This window comes from Schistocerca gregaria, chromosome 5, assembly GCF_023897955.1.
Source record: "Schistocerca gregaria isolate iqSchGreg1 chromosome 5, iqSchGreg1.2, whole genome shotgun sequence".
NCBI classification, from domain to species: domain Eukaryota; kingdom Metazoa; phylum Arthropoda; class Insecta; order Orthoptera; family Acrididae; genus Schistocerca; species Schistocerca gregaria.
Genome location: NC_064924.1, coordinates 189,916,017 through 189,940,857, shown reverse-complemented (window position 1 = coordinate 189,940,857; position 24,841 = coordinate 189,916,017). Strand labels below are relative to the sequence as shown.

At 45.1% G+C, this 24,841-nt stretch overlaps 1 protein-coding gene across 4 annotated transcripts in view; it reads right to left on the bottom strand.

The window, feature by feature from the left end:
• Window positions 1–24,841, bottom strand: part of LOC126272310 (lachesin) — an 853,630-nt gene that overhangs the window by 173,663 nt on the left and 655,126 nt on the right. For all 4 annotated transcript variants that reach the window (XM_049975090.1, XM_049975087.1, XM_049975088.1 and 1 more), the window contains exon 6: window positions 11,045–11,142. In XM_049975090.1, coding sequence (XP_049831047.1) covers window positions 11,045–11,142 — 98 coding nt within the window. The remainder of the gene's footprint in view (window positions 1–11,044; window positions 11,143–24,841) is intronic.

Here is a 24,841-nt window from a genome sequence, read left to right as displayed (position 1 = left end):
TGCTAAATTATCTGCATCCCACACAGGCTGTGGTGTCACTCACAACAAATAACGTCACACAGCTCAACGCCAGCAGAAAACAAGACTGGACATCGATTTCTGGACAACCACTGACCCCACTTCCTTCTCACAACAGAACAGAACAGAACAGAGGAGTTCTATATTACTTATGAGTAAGATATTTTATCTTTGCATAACAATTCTTGTACGCATAAACGCCTGTTAGAAATCGAAAGATGCTTAAAATGCGTTTCAGTATGTCAAATTGAACGATATATACAGGGCAAATCGCCTAAAACGTGCACCGCAAATATCGCGCAAATACACTCCTGGAAATGGAAAAAAGAACACATTGACGCCGGTGTGTCAGACCCACCATACTTGCTCCGGAAACTGCGAGAGGGCTGTACAAGCAATGATCACACGCACGGCACACCGGACACACCAGGAACCGCGGTGTTGGCCGTCGAATGGCGCTAGCTGCGCAGCATTTGTGCACCGCCGCCGTCAGTGTCAGCCAGTTTGCCGTGGCATACGGAGCTCCATCGCAGTCTTTAACACTGGTAGCATGCCGCGACAGCGTGGACGTGAACCGTATGTGCAGTTGACGGACTTTGAGCGAGGGCGTATAGTGGGCATGCGGGAGGCCGGGTGGACGTACCGCCGAATTGCTCAACACGTGGGGCGTGAGGTCTCCACAGTACATCGATGTTGTCGCCAGTGGTCGGGGGAAGGTGCACGTGCCCGTCGACCTGGGACCGGACCGCAGTGACGCACGGATGCACGCCAAGACCGTAGGATCCTACGCAGTGCCGTAGGGGACCGCACCGCCACTTCCCAGCAAATTAGGGACACTGTTGCTCCTGGGGTATCGGCGAGGACCATTCGCAACCGTCTCCATGAAGCTGGACTACGGTCCCGCACACCGTGAGGCCGTCTTCCGCTCACGCCCCAACATCGTGCAGCCCGCCTCCAGCGGTGTCGCGACAGGCGTGATTGGAGGGACGAATGGAGACGTGTCGTCTTCAGCGATGAGAGTCGCTTCTGCCTTGGTGCCAATGATGGTCGTATGCGTGTTTGGCGCCGTGCAGGTGAGCGCCACAATCAGGACTGCATACGACCGAGGCACACAGGGCCAACACCCGGCATCATGGTGTGGAGAGCGATCTCCTACACTGGCCGTACACCTCTGGTGATCGTCGAGGGGACACTGAACAGTGCACGGTACATCCAAACCGTCATCGAACCCATCGTTCTACCATTCCTAGACCGGCAAGGGAACTTGCTGTTCCAACAGGACAATGCACGTCCGCATGTATCCCGTGCCACCCAGCGTGCTCTAGAAGGTGTAAGTCAACTACCCTGGCCAGCAAGATCTCCGGATCTGTCCCCCATTGAGCATGTTTGGGACTGGATGAAGCGTCGTCTCACGGGGTCTGCATGTCCAGCACGAACGCTGGTCCAACTGAGGCGCCAGGTGGAAATGGCATGGCAAGCCGTTCCACAGGACTACATCCAGCATCTCTACGATCGTCTCCATGGGAGAATAGCAGCCTGCATTGCTGCGAAAGGTGGATATACACTGTACTAGTGCCGACATTGTGCATGCTCTGTTGCCTGTGTCTATGTGCCTGTGGTTCTGTCAGTGTGATCATGTGATGTATCTGACCCCAGGAATGTGTCAATAAAGTTTCCCCTTCCTGGACAATGAATTCACGGTGTTCTTATTTCAATTTCCAGGAGTGTAGAAACCGCTGTTGATGTCCTGTTTTAGAGAATAGATTGGTAGTCGGGGACTCGTATTGTTAGTCAATAAACAGATTGTAATTATACTTAATGAATGAATTTTTGTGTGTTCATACATTTCTTTAAATGGAACAATGCCTATTGATATCGACAAATTGTTGGATGAGATATCGTCTGCGAGATACAGTATTTTCAAAAGCTTCCAGACTTACACTTCTAGAATACCCTTGGTAGCACACAGTAAAAAGCAACACAAATGTATACATTAGTTATGTGGATTCTGACCAGTGACGAGACAACTGACCGCTACAGATCGTGTTCAAAATGCCCTCCGACAGTGGCAGCACATGTTTCCAGTCTGGTATGCAACGACTCCCGCACACATGCCGCCATTTCAGAGCAGATGTTTTATCAGGATGCAGTAATACGTCACTGCATGAGATGGAGTGTAGTTGGTATGTTCTTGCAGACAGCGGTTTTCAGCTTTCCCAACAGAAATAAGCCTCCAGGCGACAAATCTTGGGAACGGGCCGGCCAAGGTACAGGTCCTCGGCCTCCAGCGGAACTTTGAGCACTATGAGCCAGACGGGCATCATGTTCGTACCAAAGGTTCCTCCTAGTCTGCAGAGGAACGCCTTCTTGTACCTCTGGAAGATGGTCTGTTTGGAGTCTGCGATACTTCTGCACTTTCATTGATCCGTCTATGAAACATGGGCCTGTGAGCGGACGATTCACTGTACCACATCCAATGGTTACACTGCACGAACGTTGACGCTTTAACCGACGAAGCCAACGGGTATTGCCGACAGACCAATAGTGCATTTTTCGGCGGTTTACCTTGGCATGACTGGTAGATAATAAGCCAGATACTGTACATTCGCTTTCACGCATCTCTTGATCGAGAGAAATGTGATGAGGTTGGAACCAATGAAGATAAGTCGTTTGCCTGACTCATGCCACTTCCTTGTGAGATTGCGAGGGAGCTAACGTGTAGATCAACTGCAACAGCAACAAGAGTATTAAATTTCCCCTCTTCTGTTGTCACTTATGTCCTTCCGTTACGTTTAATTGGCGTTATAGTACCACTTTGATATAACTGGTGAAGGAGGCTGGTAAATAGTAGCCGAGATTGTTGACGTCTTTTGCGATATCTCGTCGCACAGGTGTCGAAGTTGAGTGACTGTAGGAAGATACAAGACGATTTACACAAAATTTCAAGTTGGTGTGATGAGTGGCAGCTAGCCTTAAATGAGGTAAAATGTAAGTTAATGCGGATGAGTTGGAAGAACAACCAGTAATGTTCGGTTACAATATTACTAGAGTCCAACTTGATACAGTCAAGTCTTTTAAATATCTGGGCGTACCTTTGCAAAGCGATGTGAGGTGGAACGAACATTTGATGTGGTAGGGAAGGCAAATAGTGGTCTTTGGTTTATTGGGAGAATTTTAGGAAATAGTGGTTCACCTGTAAAGGAGACCGCATATAGGTCGATTGTGCGACCTATTCTTGAGCATTGCTCGAGTGTTTGGGATCCGTACCAGGTCGGACTGTAAGGAAAACATCGGAGCAATTCAGAGGGTTCCTGCCAGATTTGTTACCGGTAGGTTCGAGCAAAACTTAAGTGTTACGGATATGCTTCGGGAACTCAAATGGGAATTCCTGGAGGAAACGCGGCGTTCTTTTCTGGAAACACTATTGAGAAAATTCGGAGAACTGGCATATGAATCTGGGTGCCGAAAGATTCAGCTCCCGCCAACATACGTCACACGTAAGGACCACGGAGATAAGACACGAGAAATTAGGACTCATACTGAGGTGTACAGACAGTCGTTTCTCCCTCGCGACTGGAACAGGAGAGGATATGAAAAGCAGTAGTACACGGTACCCTCCGCCATGCACCTTACGATGGCGTGAGGGTATCTACGTAGAATAGATGTAGATACATGTACAAGAACGAGCTGAAATCTTCCTAACCCTCCCTACACCATGAGCACGTCGGCTCTTTCTGCTTTGGTAAATCCCATTGCCCAAGTATGACATACTGCTTGGACTGTCACACACTTACTGACTAGCAAGTTGCATTGCACTGAAGGAACACACAAGCACATAGTAAGCAAACATAACAATACCATACCTGGCAACTACGCACGTTCAATGGTACAAACTGCAGTGTGAAAACTTTTCAAAATACGATATCTCGTAAACGATTCGCACTAGAATCATCCAGCAAACAACAATGACCATCTAATTCACCCTGCTCTTACTTTGTTCATGTCAATAGGCATGATTCCATTTAAAAAGTGTACGTTTGCACAAAAATTCTCCTTATTAGTATTATCACAATCTGTTTATTTGCTAACAACACGAGCCCCTGACTACCAATCCAATCCATTCTCTGAAAACCGCACATCAATAGAACTTTAGATTTTCGCAATATCTGCGGTGCAAGTTTTAGGTGACTCACCCTGACTATACATTATATTTCAGTCCATGTTTTTGTTATACACACAAACACTGTTACATTAACAACCAATGTAAATACCAGAATACTGAATTCAAGCATGCAAACATTCATATATGGTGCTGTACAGTTGCCAGATGTCAGTTTGTGGGATGGAGTTCCATGCCCGTTGCATTTGGTAGGTCAATACAGGGATGGTTAATGCTGTTTCTGGATAATGATGAAGTTGTCCACGAATGCCTCACATGTGCTAGACTGGGGACCAGATCTGGTGATCAAGCAGTCCAAGGCAATATGTCCACAGTCTATAAGGCATGTTGGGTTACAACATCGGTATGTGAGCGAGTGTTACCCTACTGGAAAACACCACCTGGTATGCTGTTCGTGAATGGGGGCACAAGAGGCCGAACTACCAGACTGACGTACAAATTTGCAGTCAGTGTGCATGGGATGTAGATGTGAAGAACAAAGATGCAGAATGTTAATAAATTCTTATTTAATAAGCCGTAACAGTTTTCACACAAAAATTCGGAGCCATTGCTTTTCAGCGCGCCCTCATATATTCAGAACAAATTTTGAACCGGACGAACACCATAACCATACTCAAAAAAACGGAAAAATGGTGGTACATAATTATGAAAGCATCATTTCTCAAGTCTTGCTTCCCTTATCAAGTGCAACGTCAGAACTACCTATTGGGACGGAGTGGGGATTGCCTTTACTTTACCTGAAGTGATAAGATCGTCATCTAACAGATCCTCAATTTTCTTTACCGTTCTTGTGCCTGTTGATCATATCAGCAGCTTGGATAAGTCAGTTTTTAAGCTGATTATGGCAGGGTCTCACATTTGTCTGCCTGTAATAACTTCGTGATTTGCAGATAATTAAAATATGTAGACCAAATAATTGAAGACACTGAGGTGCAGGTGTTACTCTAAGATCAAAGTGCCACAAGCTAGAAACTCATTGGATCTGCCTCAACCCAGACATACGTGGCGTAAGTAATAAAGTAGAAGCGCTTCATCAATTTCATGACGATAGTAAACATTGGATCAAAATTAATGGGCAGAAGATAGACATGGTACGTTATGCAGATGATATTGCTATAGTCACGGAGACAGAAGAAGATCTAGAGGAAGTCCTCAGAACAACGGAAAAAATTCTATACAATCAGTATGGAAAGAGAATAAACAAGAAAAAGACTAACGTGATGGTATGCAGTGCAGGAGCAGAATATGAACCTCCGAGAATCAGAATTGTAAGAGAGGAGCTGGAAGTGATACAGGAATTTACTTACCTGGGAAGCAAAATCACAAGGGATGGTAGAAGCCGGAAAGAAATTGCGACCAGAATACAAAACGCCAAAATTGCATTTAATCGGAGAAGGAACTTACTCACCAGCAACAACATCAGTCTGAAAATAAGGAAACGCATCATGAAAGGTTTCGTTTGGAGTATGGCCCTATATGGATGTGAAACTTGGACAGTTGGAAGAGCAGAGAGAAGACGGCTAGAGGCCCTGGAGATGTGGTGCTATAGAAGGATGATGAAGATCAGCTGGACAGACAAAGTAACAAATGAAGAGGTGCTTAGAAGAGTACAGGAAACCAGATCTCTGTGGAGACACATCTAAACAAGAAGAGACAAACTTGTAGGGCACATCCTACGACACAACAATATCATTGGAACAATAGCAGAAGGAGTTATTGAGGGAAGGAATCGGCGGGGGCGACCAAGGATATCATACATGCAACAGATCATGAATGACGTTGGATGTAACACATATGTGGAAATGAAGAGGAAAGCAGACAGAAGAGAGGAATGGCGCTCTGCTGCAATCCAACCTCAGGGTTGAACACTAAAGAAGAAGAAGAAAGTAAACATTGAGAGCAGTTTACATAGGAATATATCCCAAACAGTTTCTTACATCTATACTAATTATTTTCCACCAAATTAACGTTTGTAGTATGTAATGAAAACTGGTCTACCGCTCTGAGTCATCTAGTAACTGCAAATTCTTCATAACAATGAGACACGCTATAGAGGCATCTTAAAAAACCACATTTTATTCAGGAATGCATCTTGAGAAGGATGCTGCCTTTTCTGGAGTGAAAGCGTATCTACTTTCCGTATTCGAAAAGGACACATTTATTTCTCTCTGTCTGAATGTTATCTATGAGTGAGCACGCTAACCCCAAATGTGATAACACTCTTACTGTTTCTACACTCCTGGAAATGGAAAAAAGAACACATTGACACCGGTGTGTCAGACCCACCATACTTGCTCCGGACACTGCGAGAGGGCTGTACAAGCAATGATCACACGCACGGCACAGCGGACACACCAGGAACCGCGGTGTTGGCCGTCGAATGGCGCAAGCTGCGCAGCATTTATGCACCGCCGCCGTCAGTGTCTGCCAGTTTGCCGTGGCATACGGAGCTCCATCGCAGTCTTTAACACTGGTAGCATGCCGCGATAGCGTGGACGTGAACCGTATGTGCACATGACGGACATTGAGCGAGGGCGTATAGTGGGCATGCGGGAGGCCGGGTGGACGTACCGCCGAATTGCTCAACACGTGGGGCGTGAGGTCTCCACAGTACATCGATATTGTCGCCAGTGGTCGGCGGAAGGTGCAAGTGCCCGTCGACCCGGGACCGGACCACAGCGACGCACGGATGCACGCCTAGACCGTAGGATCCTACGCAGTGCCGTAGGGGACCGCACCGCCACTTCCCAGCAAATTAGGGACACTGTTGCTCCTGGGGTATCGGCGAGGACCATTCGCAACCGTCTCCATGAAGCTGGGCTACGGTACCGCACACCGTTAGGCCGTCTTCCGCTCACGCCCCAACATCGTGCAGCCCGCCTGCAATGGTGTCGCGACAGGCGTGAATGGAGGGACGAATGGAGACGTGTTGTCTTCAGCCTTGAGAGTCGCTTCTGCCTTGGTGCCAATGATGGTCGTATGCGTGTTTGGCGCCGTGCAGGTGAGCGCCACAATCAGGACTGCATACGACCGAGGCACACAGGGCCAACACCCGGCATCATGGTGTGGGGAGCGATCTCCTACACTGGCCGTACACCTCTGGTGATCGTCGAGGGGACACTGAATAGTAGGCGGTACATCCAAACCGTCATCGAACCCATCGTTCTACCATTCCTAGACCGGCAAGGGAACTTGCTGTTCCAACAGGACAATGCACGTCCGCATGTATCCCGTGCCACCCAACGTGCTCTAGAAGGTGTAAGTCAACTACCCTGGCCAGCAAGATCTCCGGATCTGTCCCCCATTGAGCATGTTTGGGACTGGATGAAGCGTCGTCTCACGCGGTCTGCAAGTCCAGCACGAACGCTGGTCCAACTGAGGCGCCAGGTGGAAATGGCATGGCAAGCCGTTCCACAGGACTACATCCAGCGTCTCTACGATCGTCTCCATGGGAGAATAGCAGCCTGCATTGCTGCGAAAGTGGATATACACTGTACTAGTGCCGACATTGTGCATGCTCTGTTGCCTGTGTCTATGTGCCTGTGGTTCTGTCAGTGTGATCATGTGATGTATGTGACCCCAGGAATGTGTCAATAAAGTTTCCCCTTCCTGGGACAATGAATTCACGGTGTTCTTATTTCAATTTCCAGGAGTGTATAATTCAGAGTAGGTTTATACCCTATTGCATCAATAAATATGTGAGTATCCCGTGTAAGAGGATCATTTTACCTCATTTTTACATATTTCTGGATTTACTAATGTTTTACCCTAAGAAGAGTGAATGGTTGCTAGTATCTCTGTACGTAAATTGTTGTCATTCATAGAGCAAAACAGTGTGGAGTGGTGCTTAGGACCAGTCTTCGAACCGAAGTTCCCGATAACAAGAAGTGGGTGCTTCGAATTCTGATAAATAATTTTCGTGATATCAGTGTTTCCACATCAAATGTTGAGGTTTTTAAGAAGTTTTCTTATAGTATCCTGAGAAGCTGATAACTTCGTGACCCTTGGCGCACCTTTCTGTGAGTATGCTTGTTGTCTCCTATTACGGATACTTGATATGGATGCCAGAAAGTTGCTCGGGATCCTGTGCATGGAGTTACTTATTCTGCCTCCTCCGTAATCGAACTGTTGTTTTCCAGTAAATTTACAGAACATTTCTTGTAAACTGAAGCCTCCCATTGCTTCATAGAGGCGAACACGCTAAATATAACGAAGAGTTAATTAATAACATGAAGACTACAGTAATATCACTGTAGTTACCCCATTCAGGAGAGAAATATGTTATCATACATTCAAACATCAAGAAACACATTGGCAGTAAACTGTATCGTTAACAGCGTTCAAGTAATGAGAAAATTAAAGTCAGATAAAGTAAGACAAAAATGTCATTGTCCCATTAGGCGTCTTTAACCAAGTACAAGTGAAGTATTGTTTTGCTTCTTCAAGCACATGCTGACATAATATATCAGCTACAGGATATTAATTACTGCAAGTTACTCCGACTATCACATGATTTGCTGTGCCCTGCCTATAGGGTATCTCCTGAATGTGGGACACATCAAACCATTCCGTGAACTACAAAGAACAGCCCTGAACCCTGCTGCGTGTAAACTTAAACTAACTTAATTATATTTTTCGGGAAAATACGTTAAACAGGTCTTAATTAGCATAACAGCGAACAAGCTGCATAATTAAGCTTATTTGGCTTAGACCTGCTCATCCAAAATGTAGAATCACGTTGAAGTAATAGAATCTCTTGCTCCCACTATACACCGTACTCATAATTCAACTGAGAGCCACAAAAGGACCTACAGTAAAATTCTGACCTCATTAATATCATTCACAGAAACTATTTTGTTCAAATGTGTGTGAAATCTTATGGGACTTAACTGCTAAGGTCATCAGTCCCTAAGCTTACACACTACTTAACCTAAATTCTCCTAAGGACACACACACCTATGCCCGAGGAAGGACTCGAACCTCCGCCGGGACCAGCAGAGAAACTATTTTAATAGTACACATAGACCGTAACACCATGAAGCCTACAGCGAAATGAAAACTTACTGTCTTTTCAGATAGAGTTTCAGTTCTCTTAGAAGGTCTGGAAGATGAAAGATTACATCAATCTCTTACTAGATATTCTAAGTGGTTAACAATCTTTCCATAAATTAATTATTATATAAGTCACTAATACATCACAGACTTTCATAATGAATATTAATGGATATTAATGGAAGAGAAACTCGGCCGGAGTGGCCGAGCGGTTCTAGGCGCTAGTGTAGCCAAGAAAGGAGAAACTCATTCACTTACTGCAAACTGGAAAGGTGCTTCTCATGTCATAATTGTGGAGTGTCAATGCCGAAGCCGGATTCATACCGAATGTACAATACGTGCACTAACTATTGGGCCAAATTGTGCAGTAGAAAGATGTAATTGCATTGTTACCAACAAAGAAGATGAAACATAACCACTACATTCAAACACATGGTAACAGTGAGAGGATATTCTAAAATGATAACAGTTTTTGGAGTATATATATACATACATAATGACAGTAGGTCAACAAAATATATGTTCAAGAAAACGAAAAATAGCTAGTAAACACGATAACAAAGTGGCGCTATGAACGCAATTAGAAGCTTGCTGACGTAGTTCACTATGGGAACAGGTTTCAACACAAAAATAAATAAAGAATTTAATAAATTAGTGAAAGCATAAATAAATAAAAGCATAAATAAATATAAACCATTCCTCCAACAAGAAAAGAAAAGATACGACCTGTCTATATAATGATGGACAGCGTGTAGACTAATATACAACTGATCTCACTAACCTAGAGTGAAGATGTGTCATCGATATTTACACATCAAAGTATTACGATTTTTATGCGCCGTTACTACCGTTATTGCACAAACAGAAATTCGTTGCTGTTAGAATACCTGTCAACGAAAGGATATTACAGTAACTCCTTATATGTCATTGAACATGGTTAACTCAGAAATCACACGAGTAACTACACTTGTGCCACGGATACGAATACCTAGGTTAGTGTGTCCAATAAATAATTAGACAAATAGCTAAAGAGTTTGTAAATATGAACGACATCTCTAATAACTTTAACCTAATTGTATAAACATGGTGCGATCAGTTTGCGTTGCATTATGGTACTTCGAACTTAAAAACCCTATAGACACGGCGACGAATGTTCTTCAGATAATTATCTAAATGGAGTTTCTCTTTAACAGTTTGTCTCCGTTTATAAGAGATCTCTGCAATTTAAATTTGACAGTGCAATATTAACTGGGTAGGTACAGTAAAGTTGTATCTCAGTTTTCACGCATGTGAACTGTAATTTTTTGTTTCTCTCACAAAATAAATTAAAAGCTTTGAATAAATAAATTTCACTATTATTCATACCGTGCGGAACAGTACGTTACAAAAACTGTGCTGTAACAATTATTCTGAAGGTAGCAATTCTAATGTGATTTCAGGGTGAAAACGGAATTTTGGTTCGGTAGTAGTAGGAAACTAATGTCTGTGAACGCAAGGAAGATTTATCGGGAATATGGAAATCTACCATTTTCTTGCAGTATGTGTTCACAGTTTCTATAAATTTTTTAAGGATTTTTTAAGGAATTTATTTATGAAACACTCTTACGGGAAAGAGCAAAAGCATTCGTCAGTACGCAAGGGCATTCGGAACAAGGGATCAGTAAGAAATTTTGTAAATCAATTGTGATGATTATGATGCAAGAATCACGAAAAAGTATCCATGCCTCCAGCAAGTGATATACGGTCTATTTCAGATAAAACATAAAACAGTAACACTAATAATGCCATACAAACCTCCGGCTGCGGTTCTCCGTGGACGATGCAGACGAGCTGAGCTTCGTAGCCCTCACCAGAGTGAACCCAACTGCGCTCCACCTCGATCTCAGGTGGATCTGCAAAACAACGGGTACACATTAATGCGCGAATAGACGCGTATGTATCCTCACTGTGGGCTTTTCATCATTCATGTTTTATAAGTATCATGTAAATAGAAATTTTTAGTCCCCGCATCAAGAGAGTATCGTTTGGTGGGTAAATGTTAGACGAAAAATCCAAACGTTCCAAGTTCACAGTCTTCACATGCAGAGAATTTTTTTTATTCCCATCACTTATACCTGTGGCACCAGTCTATACACATGGTTCATTTCCACCTATAACTTGCTGTGAAAGTCAGTTTATAGGTATGAGGAACTCAAGACATATCGTTGCCGTCATCCGAACTTAGAAATGAACTTACCCAAATAGTTACAAGCAGACCCACGATTTAACGTGGAATGCGTTCCACACTGCAGCTCGGCATTCTTCATATCAACAAACATGACCGGACGTGAAAGAACTGATAAGTGACAGATAAAAATCCTAGGATTGACTAGAGATGGAACCTGATACCATTGGATTTGCGGTCTGCCACTACATCGGTGAGCTTCTGATCCCAGGAAGTAAATCCTTTAAGCGAATGTATTTGAGACAGATTCCGTTTCGTTCAAACAGATGTACATTTTGTACCTGTGAAAAGTGTTATGAAGTTTAAACTTCATAAGGCTTCAGAGGCCGTTTAATAACTCGAACCATTTCACGACCCTTGTGCGCAAGCCAGCGCGCCATTACTTTGCAAGAGAGAGGTTCTCCAGCCAATGAATTTCAGCACAAGGACCTGTCGAGTAAACTGCCGGAGACTTTCACACCGTTCTGCACACGGACGCCTGCTCAGAAATTCATGTCGTCCTCGCATCAAACATACCCGCAACAGTAAGGAGCATCCAAATGGAAAGAGGCGTGGGCACTGTATTCCTCGTCTCAGACCGTGTCTTCTTCTCAGTATTATGATGCACAACGTGCACCACGAGTATTCCTATATTTATGTAACAACGATTGTGTCTAAAAGGTATTATGTTGTGGATGACATTGGAAGAGTAGGAGGAGTGCATGCAGTGGGAAGACGGGGGGGGGGGGGGGAGGGGGGGGATTGGCTGGATTCAAATGGCTCTGAGCACTATGGGACTCAACAGCTGAGGTCATCAGTCCCCTAGAACTTAGAACTTTTTAAACTTAACTAACCTAAGGACATCACACACATCCATGCCCGAGGCAGGATTCGAACCTGTGATCGTAGCAGTCGCGAGGTTCCGGACTGAAGCGCCTAGAACCGCTCGGCCACCGCGGCCGGCGAAATTGGCTGGGGAGGGAGAGAGAGAGAGAGAGATACTGTATACGTTTTGCTTAGAAACAAGTGTTCACGTAGTGAAGCCCCCACCTGGCTGCGATATCGCGGAGAGTGGATAATCAAACATTATAAGTGGGAAATTATATGACACTTAATACAGTTTATCGAGGTTAACTGTACTGGGAGACCTCGTTCGTCCGGCAGTTGCTGCTTCTGGATATTGACAGGAACCCCCGGTTTGTCGTAGTTAAACAGGTTGTTGACCGGCCAGGTTGCCAATGTTCACAACAATCTATTTTAAGTCTGCCTCAAATGCCATGATTAGAAAAATACATCAAAAATTCCTTCTTGCTTTGGTATTTTCCGTGTCCTCTCATGTAGGCGCCATAGGCTAGAAACTGTAATTTTTCGTTGTGTCGCATGTGACAGATGGAGTGCGCTGTGCGGACGACTATCCAAGTGGAGGCAGATCTTGTGCAGGCAAAGATTGGCTTAGAGGGATCCCCTATTGGTAATAAATCGGAGAGACCTGTAAGTACCGGCATGTGCCCTACAAACAAGGGGTGCCTTTCTAACACCTTTGTGAAAATCGCTGGACTGGAACCATATTAATTAAATTCAGCGACTACATCCTTCGATGAAAAAAAAATGTAGTGTAAGTGTATGTCTGTTATTGAACAATTCCAGTGCCGTGGCTGTTGTTTGAGCCGTGCGTGGCTTAAGTTCCCGCCATCATGTATTTTACACCCTGTTTTTAACGTAGTTCCACCTTACTTCTTTAATTTCACTGTGTCACTGAGTTGCTGCTTTGCCTGAGCGTGAGGGCGCTAGCACCGCGTATCAGTGTATCCCCTCTCGTAGTATCTTTGTTCGACTGCTATTACTTCCCGGTCTTTGTCTGTCGTAAGCCAGTTCGGATCGCGAGTTCGGACTGCCAGTCAGTTGGAGCGCGTCTGGAGCGCAGTCCGGGCCTGCCAGTCAGAGAGTTCCAATGCAGAACTAGTGCAGTCGGGTTGGAGCAGTGAGGTCTGCGTCGACATGGCTCGCCCGATCATTGCCACCATGCATTACTTGAGCCGGCCCACGGTCTTGGTGGATCGATCATGAGTCGGCTGTGTGTGTGTGTGTGTGTGTGTGTGTGTGTGTGTGTGTGTGTGTGTGTGTGTGTATGTGTGTGTGTGTGTGCGCGCACTGACTCCCGATTTGTCTTCGTGCGTGCTTAGTTACTGTTGGGTATCGTTCAGGTTTTCGTGCAAGTGTTTGTCAGGTTTTGTGAGTAGTTGGCGTTATTTCCACTGACGACTACTTTAGATGTTGTCGGCATTCTGAGGGTAGTCAGTCGGTTGGTGTGGATCAGGGAGGACATCTCCGTACGGTGCAGTCGGCTGGATCCGCTGGCGGTCCCTGCACAGTGTCGGAGCGTGTCTGGAGCTGTCCGACCGCTGCGAGTTTCGTAGCTCACCGATCCAGGACGTCAAAGTTGAGTGGTATGTTAAGTAACCAAGCCACGTCCATTCATGTTGTGTCGTTCGTTCGGGTGGTTCGCTGTGGGGAGCTTTTCCAGTGAGAAACAAAAAAAAAATGGTTCAAATGGCTCTGAGCACTATGGGACTCAACTGCTGTGGTCATTAGTCCCCTAGAACTTAGAATTACTTAAACCTAACTAACCTAAGGACATCACACACATCCATGCCCGAGGCAGGATTCGAACCTGCGACCGTAGCAGTCGCACGGTTCCGGACTGCGCGCCTAGAACCGCGAGACCACCGCGGCCGGCTGTGAGCAACACTGAGTGTTTGTAGTGGTGAAACTGAGCAGCCTTGCAGTGGAATTAACTATACTGGTTCACTGCAATTCAAGTGCACCAGCGGAATTTTCTGCCTTGTGGCCGTTATTGTTCCGGTTACCTGCCCTGGCCACTAACGTAATTTCAGGTAGCGTCCTTTCCTCACCAGTTGTCGCTGTCCAACATGTTGTGTAGTTTTGACAGCTTAATACATATTTCATTGTGGATAATCACGTCGGTAACAGTTTGACCTTTGAGTTTTTATGTACTGACTGGTGACTAGCAAGTCGTTTGGTCGGTCGGTCCGTGACTGTCTCATGTTTGGGTTACAGACCGATCACTTGCAATTGGGCCCATCACCTGTCTCATCTCAGTGAATGTTAATGTTTTGAGGGCAGACCCCCCCTCCCTCGAGGCGTCTGTGTGCCGTTGTCTATACTGTCCTTTTCATGCTTGTTTAATGGTCTGTTGGTAACCTATTATAGCCAATGCTTTAAAAGAAATTTTTTATTGTGTTTTATGTAAATCAATTTATGTAAATCAATTGTGGACCTTCAGCCATTTAAAACCTTGTTCTTAAATTTATTTTTTGTCTTTAAGGTGCTTTTTCATTTAGTGTGCGTTCCCTCATTGAAAATGTAAGGGTTAAGGGATTCTTGAATTCTGTAATATCAACTGTGGGCCTACAGTCGCGTAAAGCCTTATTCTCAAAATTTCCTTTTAAGCGAAAACATTGCGGCCTTCTGCCTTAAAAGATTATGGTAATATATTTTAAAAATTGGAAATTATGCAATTTTAACTGCATCTCTTCAGTCACTTGTAATTTACCTTGTTGCTTTTAAGTTTTCATGTTTGGAGGCCTTCAGCCATGAAAGAATTGGATTAGGAAACTCGTAGCTATAAAGGTTCGGTTATGTACCGTTTTGGTTTAAAGGTGTTATTAAATTACAATTTTGAAGTGAAACTGACTGGCACCTTATTTGACCCTTACCACAATCCTAATCACCTGTTCTGCCCAGCGGGTATAGCGGGCGTCTCATTGTTGTTGTGGCTAAATGGCTTGTTGCGGTTCTGTTAACCACGCTGACTATTATTTTACTACTTTTTCAGAAGTCTGCGCCCGTTCGAGAAAGAATCCTTTGCTACGCAGTGCCTGGTTAACCGAAGGTGTCGTAGGGGCAGCTGTTCTGTTAGTTTTTCGTATGGTCGGTATCGTCCTGTTAACAACCTTTTCCCATGTGCTGTGGACTATACGGTGAAAACAAATACGAGCCGGAGCATTGTGTCACACGACGTTCCAGCGATACTGCGGAAATTTTGACTCGACGGCGTTACTGACTCGGTTACCTCTGATTGCGTCATGTAATGTCTTTGCCGTCTTCTCTCTGGGATTTAGGGAGCTACCTAGCACGTAGCTCGTCCGCATGTATCATAGTATTGTCGCCTGTAGCGAAGTGTAAATGTATTTTATGTGGACAATGTGCGCTACTTCGGATGATTGCCTCTATTTGTCGAACAAGAGCGCTGTCTGACTGTTTTTGGATGTCTACGTATTATGAGAGCAGCGCACATGTATCGATGCATGTCCGAAGCAACACGCACTGCGGCGACTACAGACGCTGTGAAAAACATGAAATGCATTCGCAATTGGGTCTAGAATCCTAGTTCCATTCCTGGCCTGGTGCAAATTTTCCATATACAGCTAATGGTTGTTCATATTCGCAACTGCGAATACATTTCATGTACCTTTTAAATCGATTAGGCCGAAGCCCCCTTCCGCTGATTTCAGGGATGTATGTGGTGTATACAACCTTAAATATTTTTCCACGCCACAATAGCCAGGAGACAGCTTGTACTATAGTTCGACCCAGTACTTTGGGCAGTTTGTGATTTTTAGCCCTAAATCACGGTTTTGACAGCAAATACACTGCAACAAAAAATTTGTACACCTGGAAATATGACGTCGATTTTGATCAGATGACGACATATGCCACCTGGAGGATAGTGGATGTGGTGATAATGGTTTCGACGTCGTCCGCCTCCAGGTAGTGTAGTGGCATAGCTACAAGGGCGTCATCTGTGTCTATCTTTCAAAAGGGAATGGTCACAGCCAGGAAGCTCCAATGTGGTGCATAGCCAGCCGGAGTGTCCGAGCGGTTCTAGGCGCTTCAGTCTGGAACCGGACGACCGCTACGGTCGCAGGTTAGAATCCTGTCTCGGGCATGGATGCGTGTGTCGTCTTTGGGTTAGTTAAGTTTAAGTAGTTCTAAGTTCTAGGGGACTGATGACCTAAGATGTTATGTTCCATAGTGCTCGGAGCCATTTGAACCGTTTTTTTCTTTTTTTTGTGGTGTATACGTCTGAAGCAAGCAGCAAACAAGTCACGGAGACACACTCCTGCTTCCTACAGACAACTGAGCCAGTTTTAAAGGAGTGATATTGTGGTCTTCCGAGTTGCGGGATGGTGCACTGACGCTCTCAAGGATCGTCGTAGTGTAAGGGCAGAAGTGGCAGACCATACGATGATGAAGATGATGATGATGTTTGTTTGCGGAGCGCTCAACTGCGCGGTTATCAGCACCCGTACAAATTCCCAACCTTTGCTCAGTCTAATCTCGGCACTTTCATGATTGAGGAAGAAATGATGAGGACTACACAAACATCCAGTCATCTCGCGGCAGGTGAAAATCCCTAACCCCGCCGGTAATCGAACCCGGGACCACGTTCTCTGGAAGCGAGAACGCGACCGTGAGACCACGAGCTGTGGACGGCAGATCATACGGCTGCCACAGAACAGGTAAGAGGGTTTATGACCCCAGATGTGTCAACACGAACTATTGCGAACCGGTTATTAGCCGTGGAACTACGGGCACGCACAACTCTAGTCCGTCTTGCATTCACGCGATAGCATTGACGTGTACGGCTCGACTGGTGACGTCATAGCATCGCCTGGGACATGGAATCAGATTCTGTCTGCACGCAAGTAAAGGTCGTTAGTGCGTACAACGTAAATCTAGTGAGCGCTACACCTCTCGTTCACCTTTCGTGTTTCTTCATGGGCGCTAACCAGCGCTCGGTATGTGCAGAATGTTGGACCCGTTCTTTTGCCGATCTTGCAACAGCAAGACGAGGTTCCAACGCTCGGTCACACATTGGAACCTAACGCCCTGTACGACGTGCAGCAACTTCCCTTGCCAGTACAATCTCCAGACTTGTCTGCAATCGAGTTAGTGTGCTATATGATAGGAAGAGAAATGATTCAATTGGCTCGTCATCCAGCGACTCTTACAGAACTACGTGAACAGGTCCAGCAGTCGTGGCATAACGTATGCCAGTAACGTATCCGGCGTCTGTAAGATCGACTGGATCTCAGCGTCAGTGCCTGCATTGCCGCCAGTGGAGTGGCATAAGACAATAAAAAAATGGCTCTGAGCACTATGGGACTTAACATCTGAGGTCATCAGTCCCCTAGAACTGAGAACTAGTTACACATGACTAGCCTAAGGACATCACACCCATCCATGCCCGAGGCAGGATTCGAACCTGCGACCGTAGCACTCGCGCGGTTCCGGACTGCAGCGCCTAGAACCATGTACTAATGTGGGTGCTTCAGCATGGGTGGGTAAGTGAAACCTTAGAACCGCTTGTGCCGTTGATCTGTAAATGTAACAATTTCATGTACTCCACATGCACTGTTGCAATAATGTATCTTGAATGAGTTGGAAATATCTGAAAGGAAGTACCAATTTTACGGTAGTGTTTATATTTATTAACTTCATCTTCTCTGCCAGTGTCATATATCTCGCTGGGTTCTCTTTGGTTATTTAGTTAGTTCATTACACTGACAGAATACAGTTTTGTTCGGCAGTAGTACACTGCCATTTTGTGAATACTGGTTTCGACGTGTGCTCCAAGGATTTTATTTCTCTTTTATTAGGAACCAAGGCAGCACGTATTGTGTTCCTCTCTACGGTTGTGATCACACGTCTCCTAGGGTTTATCGTTGCACACGGTGCTCTTTCACATAGATCTATATCTTTCCTTAGCTTCCCAAGTATTGGACGTCTGTAATGAATATTCCTAGACCATTTGTGTAAGCTTTACAAACTGTGTATGTGTGTTCAACATTCAGACCCGAGCAGGACGAAGAAATTTTGCTGATTAATGTGTCGGACGATATGACGACGAGACGATAGATAATAGTCATCCTATATTCCAACATAACTTCATGGGACAGGATTGGGTACCAAGCAATTGGAGCAATGTTATGTTAGCAAGCTAGTAGTGTGTCAGTCGTACATGAAAGGACTAACTACTAGATTAAAATTTCCTGTATTAAGCTGGAGGCACACTTAACTGAGAGCCCACTAATGAAGCAAGTTCCTCCTTAAGGAGAATGAGTTAAGCTCTAAAGTGGCATGAACGTAAAGAGACAGTCTCCAAGCCCGTTCACAGAATAGCCGCTCGCTCCTGTACAAATGGACGCGCCAGGCAGTTAGAGGGCCGGGTTGTGTTTTGAAAGGACCCCGCCGGATGCTGATCGTCCAAAATCATACTCTACTTGGTACATTTCCACGCTGTACGGGGACAGCAGAGACTGTTTTCAGCGAGCTGTGTGCGTGTGGTCATGAGATCCGTACTGCTTGACGTCAGACTCTGGGAAGAACGACCATTGTGGGCTGTTACAGCAACATGTTATAAAACTGTAATGTAAACAGCAGCACTAGGGCCCCTTCTGAAGACTGTGGGACGCAGGTTCCTCACCCTGGTGCTGCAACCGAAAATAGTTAAGGAAAAGTAAAAATGGCTATCACTCGTTGACGTAAATAATTTTGAAGTGGGATTACCATTACGAATTTGTATATAGCTGCCAGGAAGTTATGAGAGTTGAACTAAATTGTCAGAAATTAAGAAAAATAAGTTCAGTTACTTTGGAAATTATATTTAGTCCACAAACAAAACAGGAATGCAAAGGAAACAGAAAGTTTCACTTAAATCAATAGAATCTTGCAGGTAGTGTCCTCGGAGTCTTTTGCGGTGACATGATCGAATAAAATGTTCTCGGTTCATAAGCCGTGTCACAAGCCGTGTCACTTCGAATAAATCTGGTCCCTTTAATCCCTCCCAACTTCGAATAAAACACTCCGGCTTTCGATAGTGTCTGCGCCAGCGCCATCAGGAGTTAAAACCACAGCAGTACTGAAGAATATGTAAGGATAGAATACATGTAAGGATAGAAGCCCTAATACCTTGCTATAGAACAGTGGCAGTACCACACGCACCGCATGGCAGCGCGACATAGATAATAAGAGCAGCGAGATGATGCTTTTAAGTGGAGGAAGCCACATGCTATCATACAGGAAACTAAGGCAGCAGTCAGAGAATAACAGGTAGCTAGAAGAATTTACCAATAGGTTAATGTGTACACACTGCAATGACGAGTCCTTGTCGCAGGAATGAAAGAAAAGAATAATTATGTAAAGACGGTCAGAGGCAAAAAAATTGGAGAACAAGACAAGAACTTTAAAGGATCCACAATAGAGGCGTACCATGAGAGAGTACAAAAGCCCGAACAGATGAACAAGAAAACAAAAACTCGCACATGTGCACGCACGCTCACGCACACACACGAACAGAGAGAGATTAACAAGACTGGTGCACTACGCATATCGCTCGACCCAAAACAACCACGCTGAACTATCACTCACGTAAATTTACACATCCCTATGATCGTCACGTGACGCTGCAGCAAGTATAAGTGTAGTGTGAACATTGTGGACACCTCGAACGAATGATTTGGCCACCCGGATCGCCAGCATGAATCGCGTCGAACATTTATGCGACGTGATCCAGAGGTCAGTTCACTTACGAAATCCTGCACCGGTAACGCCTTAGAAATTACGTTTGTCTACAGAGGCAACATGGCCCAATATTTCTGCAGGGGACTTCGATTTGTTTAGCCCATACCGCGACGAGCTGCAGCGCTATGTAAGACAAAAGGTGGTTCGACACTTCACTGTAATGTTACCTACATTTTTTCTGTAAGTGCTGTGGTTTAATTCATCCACTGAGACGTAGTGTACCAGTGGCTTTTTACTAATTATTTTTTTCTACCTTTTACAGTTTACACGCTGGGTACAGCGGCATCTCACGACGTAGCCTTTGTCTGTCCTCCTCCCGTGCTGCCTACCTCCTACAGATCTATGTACGAAACTGGACGGCGACGCTTCGCTTGCGTTAGCCGGACGCCTACGGCGAGCATGTCGCGGCATAACAAATGTCCCCACCAACTGGTGCCCGTCCGGCGGCAATCGACGGGAGGCCAGATGTATGTCCTTCCCCCCCCCCTCCCGCCCCCCCCCCCCCCCCCCCGCTGCCCAACCCACCACCAGGCGCCCCTCATGCGCCGGGACTTATTCATGAGGAGACGCCTGCAGACGCGTGTATGAGTAATGCGCACTGTCACGTCGGGAGTCTGCCGTGCGTGGGATGGGATGGGACGGGATGTAGGTCATGTGTGTGCCAACGGTACGTGACGATGGACGGCGACTCCGTGCCGCTACCTGCTACACGCCTACGTTGTCTCTCAGGCTCTTTCAGCTTGAAACCACTGTCAGCAAACTCATTGTTGATACACCTGCCAGCTATTGGAAAATATCGGAAATGAAATCAGCTTCCAGTCTTCTGTAGTTTTCCAGAATCTCTTTCAGACTTCGGCACCCATCACATACGCTATACGATCAGAGTTACCCGTACAGGTATCAATATGCAGTGTGTCCACTCTTCACCTTTATTAGGCTTTGCTGAGGAAGCTTTCAATGTCTGTGCAGGAACGGCAACCCAATTTTTCCTCAATGGCCGAAACCAGAAAAGGTAGCAATGTTGTACGCATGGATCTGAAGTTAAGTCGACGTTCTAATTCTTCAGATGGATATTTCATTCAGTTCAGTCCTCTGGACTGGCCAGTTCACTTCAGCAATGTTACTGTCCACGAACACCTGAATCGCGATTTTGCCTGATGACGGGATCGGCTTCATGCTGTTGCAGTCACTCCCTCAGAACAGATCCTCTACTGCTCAGTTCACAGCTCATCGTCAGCTAACCATACGCTTCTAACTGGCCGTTGCGGCGCGTCCTGCCGGCTTCCCCATACGTTCTCAACTGGGGAGAGATCCGACGACCTTGCTGGCGAGGGTATGGTCTGGCAAGCACGAAGACAAATAATAGAAAATCTGGACGTCTGAGGGCGAGCATTATCTCGATGAAATGTTGGTCCACCACATTAAAACGTCAACGTGCCGCTTGGATGTAAGGGTGCTACGGTCGACGAACCAAGAGGCCCTGTTACGAAAAGGAACGGCACCCCAGACCATCACTTCTCGTTAGGCTGTATGGCGGGCGACAGTCTGGTTGGTATCCCACCGCTATCCAGGGTGTCTCCAGAATCATATTCGACCTGCAGTCTCATTGACTGGAGTAGAACTGTCTTCAGTCATGAGTCCCGCTTCGAATTGAGCCCTGATGACCGACGAATACACATCTGCAGACACCCAAGACAGTTTTCGGGTAGCAACCCTATTGTCGCTCGTAATAAGGCACAAAAACCAGCAGTGATGGTCTGGAGCGTCATGTCTCTTCGTATCAGAACGCCTTCGGTTGTCATCTGCTAGAACCTTACAGCAAACAAGTATGTCCACGATATTCTACAACCAGTTTTGTTACCTTCGTCATAAGCCATCCTGGGCTCACGTTTCAGCTACATAATGCCCGCCCGCACACAGCGAGAATTTCTACCTTGGCCACAAAAGACACCAGACCTCTTCCCAACTCGGAACATTTAGAGCATTAGGGTCTGGATCCTCCAAACAGCTTGGGATCTTCACCATTTAACGCCCCAGGTGGACAGAACTCAGCACGATATCCATCAAGAAGACATTCAAAAGCTCTATCAATCAATGCCAAGTCGGGTAATGGCCAGAGATAGACCATCGCATTACTGACTTGCTCAATTCCTGAAGCTCTGTCCCTTGAGTAAATAGTCCATTTTTTAATGAAACTCTAATCACTTGTTGGTCTGTACATGTACATCTACCGATTTACGTCCCTTTTCTGACAATATCTTATTGGTGCGTCGGTTTCTTATTTTTTATTAGAGTGTAGCTCATACCCAACCTCCAACGTTATCAAGATTTTGAGACATTAATAATCATGGTTTGCACCATACAAGGTGTTGCAACGCTTAAGACACTGAATTCGGTTTAGGGGGAACGAAAGTTGAAATCATAGACCGACCATTTGTACATACGCTTTCAATTGCGTTCCTCAAGACAAATGCCCGGAAATGGATGCAGCCGCTTTCCTTCTTTTGTTCATCCCTGGTCCTTGCTTATGTTATCGCCGACGGAACTTGACACCTTAATTTCCTTTCCTTTCGGATTAATTTTTGTTTTTCTCAATTTTCGCATATCTTCCCACATGAATGCTGAGTAATACGTCATTAGCAAGGCAGTTCGTTACTCACTAATAAAATGTATAAACCTTGTAATAGACTACATGTTTTAATACTACAGTTATTGTTGTGTGATTTCCATTTTGGAAATTCGTGCCTCTGAAATTAATTATAGCTCATAGTTTATTTTTGCAATTTATTTGTGTATTATGACACATTCAATGTTCAAAGAAACCTTGAGTCTAGTTTCAAACACGTATCCGACTCATAAAGTTATAGTTTGTGGCGATTTTAATTCACATTGGATACAATGCCGAAAGTATACTTTTAAATCCTGAGGTACGCATAAAACATCATCCAAAATTGTGCTAAACTCGCTCTGTGAAAAGTGTTTCGAGCAGTTGGTTGAAGCGTCCACTTGAATGTTAACTGGTTGTGAAAACACACTTGACCTCTTAGCAACAAGTAGTTCTGAGCTAATATGGGCATCAGAGCGCTATGCAGGGATTAGTGAACACATGGTTGTCGTAGCGAGAATGAATACAGTAACTATCACACCCTCCAAATATAAACTAAAAATATATATATTCAAGAAAGTAGATAAAAAATCTCTTGCCACCTTCCTGAGAGACAATCTCCACTCCTCCCAAATTAACATTGTAAGTGTAGACCAGTTGTGGCTTGAATTCAAAGAAATAGTATCGACAGCAATTGGAAGATTTATACCAAATAAATTAGCAAGCGACGGTGCTGATCCCCCGTGGTACACAAAACAGACCAGAACACTGTTGCAGAAACATCGAAGACTGAAGACATCATGACAAATTTAAACGAACAAAACACCCCCCCCCCCCCCATCCCCCCCCCCCCCCAGAATTTCGAAATTTGGAACGGACTTCAATGCGAGATGCTTATAACAGTTTCCACAATGAGACTTTGTCCCTAAGCCTGGAAGATAATCCTGAGAGATTGTGCTCGTATGTAAAGTATGCTAGCGGCAACACACAATCAGTGCCTTCTCTGTGCGATAGAAATACAAACATTATCGATAACAACGCTGATAAGCACAGCCTTCCGAAATTCCTTTACCAAAGAAGACGAATCAAGAACAGCTGCGAACCTCAGTAGCTTAGAAGTAGATATCCTCAGAGTATTGAAGCTACTTAAATCTTTTCATAAAAACAATTCCGGTCCAGACAGTATACCAGTTAAAATCCTTTCAGAGTATGTTGATGTAGTAGATTCTTACATACTAAACAACCGCTCGTTCGACGAAAGATCCGTACCCAAAGACTGGAAGGTTCCTCTGATCACACAAATATTCAAGAAAGGCAACAGGAGTAATCCACTGAATTACAGGCCCAAATCATTAACGTCGATATGCAGCAAGAGTTTGGAATATACTCGTTCAGAGATTTGACCATTGGTCAGAACTGAGTGGAGAGGAGCCTGTTGTAGCTGTAAATTTAGCTAACGTGCAACAGTCCTCAGCAATTAGGGATCCTAAGTCAGCTGCATATTCTAATTGAACAAAGAAGGTTCTGCCGCTGGGTAATTCGCATGCCAGAGGTGTGGGCCATCATTTGCAGGAAGTGTTAGGGAGTGAGTACTAGGTCACCAGCATTGTGAAGCCTAGTGAAAGGTTGGCTCAGGTGACTGTTAAGATAGGAGAGGATCAGGTAGCGACTGTGGGTGAATTTGGGAATAGTCTTGACAGGGACGGGGAGTATGATGTAGGTGGTTACCTGGTTAATATAGCCACTAAAACTGGTGGCACTAACGTGCACTTCGTGCAACTGTTTCAGCGTCATGATCGGCCTCATCGTAATGCTGCGTTCAGACGTGTTAACATGTGGCTGGAGAAGGTACTGATGGCGAAGGGCATGGCTCACACTGGAGTGGTACCAGATGAGTCTATCAATAGATTGGGTTCACTAGGCATGGCCTGCACCTCAATAGGCCTGGGAAGGGGAGGCTGGCAAAGCTTATGGGTGACGGTGTAGAGGACGGTGGTGGGATCATTCATGGAAAAGTCCCTGTAGTAGTTGGCGTTAGAGCTGCCCGTTTTTATTGATTGAAGCGCGGTGATAGGTATCCTTGCTTAAAGGAAGTCCCTCTAACAAAGGAATCACCTTCAGAGGAGGTCAGGTATCCCAGTAGTGAAGGAAATAGTATATTTCATCAAAATATAAG